Source organism: Orycteropus afer, unplaced genomic scaffold (genome assembly GCF_000298275.1).
Source record: "Orycteropus afer afer isolate SDZICR_OR568_19922 unplaced genomic scaffold, OryAfe1.0 scaffold00821, whole genome shotgun sequence".
In the NCBI taxonomy this organism is placed as follows: domain Eukaryota; kingdom Metazoa; phylum Chordata; class Mammalia; order Tubulidentata; family Orycteropodidae; genus Orycteropus; species Orycteropus afer.
In genome coordinates, this window is record NW_006922408.1 from 218,907 (window position 1) to 225,009 (window position 6,103).

Sequence of the window (6,103 nt, forward strand, 5' to 3'; positions counted from 1 at the left end):
GTTTCCATTAATTTTGGTTTTCTTCTTTCTTCTTTGCTCTTGACGAGGAGAGATCCATCGTTGCATCTAGATGGCAGCTTGCTAGCTTTTAACATCCCAGTCGCTACTCACCAAAGTAGGAGGTGGAACAGTGTTTTGTATAGTATGTTATGCCAATTGAGCTTGATGGCCCCTGCTGCAGATGTTTTCTTAGGGACCAGTTTGAGATAAAATGTTGTAGAATCCCTCTGATTGCCAGATAAGCAACAACCTTATGAAATATACAACTTGTATTATTCTCTTGATTAAAGGGATGAAAAAACTTGCCTAAAGCTTAGAGAATGTGTTCATTACAGCTAGTTATAATAGAACAGGTAGTCCCTAATTTATGATGGGGCTTTGTACTGAGATTCCATTGTAAAATGGTTATGATGTAAGTTTTTTTTTTTTTAAAGTCTCATTATTACTGCCTTTCATTATCAGTATCTTTTTAAATCCAATCTTTATTTTTTGTTGGGGTTCAAGACATTACATATAAATTTGCAGATATGATGACATCAACATTGTGTGTAGTACATATTGCTAATGGTAAGATGAACAAAAAAATGGGTGGTCATAAGCGTGATTTGTTGTAACTCAGATACAAAGTAGGTCAGGGACTGCCTGTACCACATTTTGGTTTTTTAATAAAACTCAACACTGTTTACTAAAACCACTAGAAAATAGGAAGTGATGAGAATCTAGTATTGTACGTGGATGTTACATTAGGTAGGTGTTATATCATGGTGTGTAGAAAGGAAGGGTAACAGTGGATGAGGCTGGAAAGTTACGTGCTAGGGTTTCTTTCCACTTGATTTATAGGTAGTTGGAATGGCATAAAAGTTTAGGGGTGTTACTTTGTGTTCCAGATAGTTTGCAAGAGCTCAAATACAGGAGATAAGATTAGGTTTGTTAACCATGATACTGATCCCTATTGCTTTATACTTCATAATCTCAATTCTGAGAACTCAGATTAGGACTTGAGTATAAAAGTGACACATTCAAATGCTTTGCACCCATCTGATTCCCAAATCTGCGACCTTAATTTTCCCTCACCTGCAAGTCTTTATTTTCCAGATTTTCTCAGGTAATGACTTTACTATATTCCTAGTGATTTGGTTTGTTAACTGTAAAATCCTATGTTCCTCCTCACAGAGATGTAGTTGGTAGGTTATGGAGATTCTGTCACTCTTCGAATCTGTTTTTCTGCCGTCAGATTTATCTTCACTGTCACTACTTTAGTAGAGTTATTTTCTACACAGGTTGAACACATGTTTATATATTTTTTTGGCTTCTGTTACCTGTAGCAGAGTCAGTTATTCTTTCTCTGAAATGCTTCAGCTGTAGGCTTGTGATTATAAAACTGCATTGCCTCCTTGGAAAAAAATTTAGACAACATTGGTATCTGATGACTTAATAGCTTTCATTCTACTCTTTTTCTCTTTTGCCTTTTTTATAAGTTGAAGGAACTTTGGTGGCACAGTGGTTAAAGCATTCAGCTGCTTACCAAAAGGTTGAGTTTAAACCCACCACCTGCTTTGGGAAAAAGATAAGCCTTTCATAAAGATTTACAGACTTGGAAACCCTGTGGGGCAGTTCTGCTTTGTTTTGCTGGGTCACTGTGAGTCAATTGGTTTGATGGAGTGGGTTTGGGTTTTTTTTTTTTTTTTTTAAGTGAGGTCATATCATATCTGTCCTTTTGTGATTGACTTTTTTCACTTATTGTAATGTGTTTAAGAGGAGCTCAGGTAGCGTAGTGGCTAAGGCACTTAACTGCTAACCAGACGGCTGGCGGTTCAAACCCACCAACCACTCCTTGGAAGAAAGGTTGGGTAATCTACTTCCATAGTGATACTGCCTTGGAAACCCAAGGAGGGGTCCCTGTGAGTTGGGTCCAACTTGACGGCACATAACAACAACGTGTTTAAGTTCTATCTATATCTGTAGCATATATCAAGACTTCATTTTTCTTACTGACTGAGTAGTATTTCATTGTATGTGCCATATTTTGTTTATCCAGTCATCTGCTGATGGATATTTAGGTTGTTTTGGCTATTGCGAATAGTGCTGCAGTGAGCATTGGTGCTACTCTAACTTTTGAAGTAATTAACAAATTTCTGTATTTGTGTACATTCTGAGTGCCCTTAAGAGTAAGAGCATGCTTCAAGGAATGAGTAGCAGTGAATAATTGAGCTGGCTGTCTAACTGGCTTTCTGAAAGGTGCTAATGGATTTGAGAAGTGATTTCCTTCAACCTTGCTGCCAAAATGGTTTATGTTTATATTTAATATGCTTTTGTGGCTATGGAACAGTAAGACCTTGTGGCAGTCATTTGATTGTCATTATACTAGCTTCTGTTTAGCCCTTTCTCAGATGTTAATTATATATTCTGGGTGCTTCCAGGTAGGAAATACCAGTAAGTATTGCATGGTTTATTGTGGGGTGAATAAGACCTAGCAAATAATTATAATACAAGGTAAGCCACCTAAGAGCTACAGCATGCCTTAAGGGTTAGTACAGAAAGGAAGAATCGTTTTTTGACCTAAACCTAACAACCTGTGGTACGTGTTAAAAAAAAAAAAAACAACTTGCTGCCATTGAGTCAATTCAACTGATAGCAACCCTTTCTTGGATTTCTGAGGCAATATCTCTACAGAAGTAGATTGCCCAGTTTTCTTCCAAGAAGTGACTGGTGGGTTTGAACTGCCAGCCTTTTGGTTAGCAGTCAAATGCCTTAGGCACTAGACTACCAGAACTCCCTGTGGTACATGGCAGATACCAGAAAAGTTTGGAATTAATGAAACTTTTTCATTCATAAGTCAGCCAGGAAAATTATTGATTTGATTGTGTTACTACAAGAGGTACAAGATTCCATTGTCAGTTTCCATGAATGGTTGATATGTTGAAAAATAAGTGAATGACTTGAGAAGGGATCAAAACTGGAGATCTTGGTTAGAGTGGGAGGAAAAATGTGGAACAAAATTCAAAAACGCAATAATAACTGGAATTACTGGTCCGAAGGAGTCTGGTGGGATCCCCGAGACTGTGGCCCTGGGATACCCTTTGGGCCTGAGATGGGACTCCCAAGGATTAGCTCTCAGCCCAAAAGTAGGAAGACTTAACATGCAGAACACTAATTGAGGGTGATGCACTTAACCTACCCTATGGAGGTACACACCTCTTGGAGCGCTTGGCCATGGGGGCACCAGAGTGGTACCAGTCACAAAGAAGGATAGCTGGACAGACCAGGAGTGTATAGTTTAGAAGGGTGGCGGGGGGTAGGGGATTATAGAAAAGAGAGGGGAGAAGAGTAGATTAGGGTTGGGGATGGTAATTGGGGTATGAAATCCAATGTACCCAAACTGTTAAATGTGAAACAAATTTTGCTGTGTAAATTTATACCCAAAGCACGATAAAACTCCAGACTTACTGCTGTCAAGTTGGATCTGATCACAGCAACCCCTCCTTGATTTTCTGAGGCAGTATCACTATGGAAGTAGATTGCCCAATCTTCCTTTCAAGGAGTGGCTGGTAGGTTTGAACCACCAGACTTCTGGTTAGCAGTCATACACCTTCCACCCTACACACAATAAACAAAGAAAATAAGTGAATGATTATAGCCCAGCAGTATGGGTGTATTATAGGAGTTAAAGGCTCTGGTTCAAATCATGGCTCTACTCTAATTAGCTCTCTGATTTGGGCAAGGTACTTTTATTTCTCTAAATGTTGAAACTAAGTTCACATCTGTCATTTCAGGTATATTGTAATGATAAAACGGAATATTTAGCAAGATCCTTGCATCATAGGTACTCTTAGAGTGGCAGTTACTATTAAATATCAAGTGTGTATTAGATGTTAATAAAAACACAGTCTTGCCCTCAAAAACTTACAGTCTACTTGGAGACAGGACAAGTACATAAATGAATGGAGTACAGTATGTGAACAGAAACAATTGGATCTACATGGAGGGGCTACTGTTCCACAGCTGGGGATATAATGCTGCCTTTGATGGTGTGGAATATTGCTTCAGTTGTTTCTTAGAGAAAAAGGAAGGCTTGTCAGCAGGTAGAGAGGAATATTCTTACAGTGGCTGAGGAGAGCTCTTGAAGGATTTTTAGTAGGGAAAAATCACTTCAGTGTTTGGAAAGATTACTTGGACAAAATGAGAAGCAAAGAATGGTTTTGGAGATAAGTGAGACTAGTAAAGAGGTCATTGCAATAAAGTAATTGAGAAATTATGAGTGGAAATAAACATCATAAAAAGTCCTCATCTCCCATTCCCTGGAGATAATCACTTGTAATCGTTTGGTATATGTGTAATTTACATGGTATCAAACTTTAAATAATCTTAAGTGTTTTAATAAGCTGCTTCTTAACCCTTTTCTGGTTAGGTTTTGGTTTGATAGGCTAAATGTAGCTATTTGAAAATTAGTGTTTAAGGAATTTACCACATTTTGAATTAAAGAGGTACGTTTCTGGGGTTCACTGGAGAACCATTGAGATTACTTAAGTTTATAATTATTTTCTTTAAGCCGCACTCTGACAGCTGTGCACGATGCAATCCTTGAAGACTTGGTTTTCCCAAGTGAGATTGTGGGCAAGAGAATCCGTGTGAAACTGGATGGCAGCCGGCTTATAAAGGTTCATTTGGACAAAGCACAACAGAACAATGTAGAACACAAGGTAACAGATTAACTGTTAATTACAGAAAGGTTGAAATACAAAAGTAGAATGCTGTATAATGTGTCTCTGAGTATAACCCAGAATCAATTATTTGTGAAACCTGTTTTCCTGTATACCTTGACCTATTTGATTTGGATTATATATGTCAGGTTATAAATTGGGATTTTTTTTTTTTAAATTGGATACTTGAAATTCTCTGTGCCTTTAAAATTGGGAGAAATGGAATACACGATTCTATGATCTGACTTATAGCAAGACTCTGTATTCTTGTAGACTCGGTAGACAGAGGAGGGTATTAGGATCTGGGGAGAACTGGTAGAAAATAATGTGGACAGCCATTGGAGGTCAGTCAGTGGCTCTGTCCATGTGGTGTAAAGGAGTACAGTACTCTAGTGAAGTGGTGTATATTCCTGTGCCATAACATTGGAGATCATGTGGTCTCCAGTCTTTGGACTGATGAGGGCATGGTCCTATGTATTCCTTATCTTTTCTGTATCTGGTTGCTGAGGAGAAAACCATGGTGATACAATTTAATAAAAGCATTATGTTTTAAGGTTAGGATATGTATTTAAAAGATTTGTGATGAGTTTTTTCTTTTCTTTTAGGTTGAAACTTTTTCTGGTGTGTATAAGAAGCTTACGGGCAAGGATGTTAACTTTGAATTCCCAGAGTTTCAGTTGTAAACACAGAAATGACTAAATAAAAGTATCATTCACAATATTCGGCCTTGGCACAGTGTCTTTCAGAATTCCAGATATGTGAGTGTACCTTGCTGTCTACATTACTAATAGCTTCATACAAAAACTCAAAGACACAGATGTTGCACAAACAGAAGACATTAAAACATTGAAGATTTTGAGCAAAGAGTATCCATAGTTTGTGCCAGAAAAATTGGTATATATGAGGATAGACTTTTGATGTTGTAATAGGTTTAATCTTAAGAAACTGCCAAAAATGTCAAATTTTGGCACTTTAACCTGGTTCACCCTAAGAATGAATAGGTACTGTGAGACGTGAATGGCAGGCAAAATTTGCTCAGAAAGGAATGGCTTGGACTGATAAAAGAAACAGCATAAAAGGTAAATTCCAGGGATGATTCAAACCAACTTGTGCTTGTATTCTGTTTGTATTACAGTGGATACATGTAGTACTTTGAAGGATCTACAGGATAATGCTTTGCCTTTGTTCTGGGACATAGTTCTCTGACTAAAGTATATGGTAAAATAATATCTTGCCCTTCTTAGTTCCCAGCACAGTGCGTTAATCTCAGGAATTGTATATTTCTCTTGGGAAGCCATACATGAAAATGTTAACTGCCATCAAGTTGGTTGCAACTCAAAGTGACCCTATGTACAATAAAGTGAAACACTGCTGGGTTCTTTGCCTTCCTCAGAATCTGTTTT

At 37.8% G+C, this 6,103-nt stretch overlaps 1 protein-coding gene and 1 non-coding gene across 2 annotated transcripts in view; both read left to right on the forward strand.

Annotated features, from left to right (window-relative positions):
- RPS7 (ribosomal protein S7) overlaps positions 1–5,383 on the forward strand; it is an 8,964-nt gene extending 3,581 nt beyond the window's left edge. Inside the window, exons 5-6 of the mRNA XM_007957888.2 lie at positions 4,550–4,700; positions 5,306–5,383. Of these exons, the coding sequence (XP_007956079.1) occupies positions 4,550–4,700; positions 5,306–5,383 (229 nt within the window). The remainder of the gene's footprint in view (positions 1–4,549; positions 4,701–5,305) is intronic.
- Positions 5,023–5,231, forward strand: LOC122151844. The gene has a single exon (XR_006164298.1). It is a non-coding gene; the product is annotated as a small nucleolar RNA SNORA73 family (small nucleolar RNA).
- Positions 5,384–6,103: the final 720 nt, after the last annotated feature.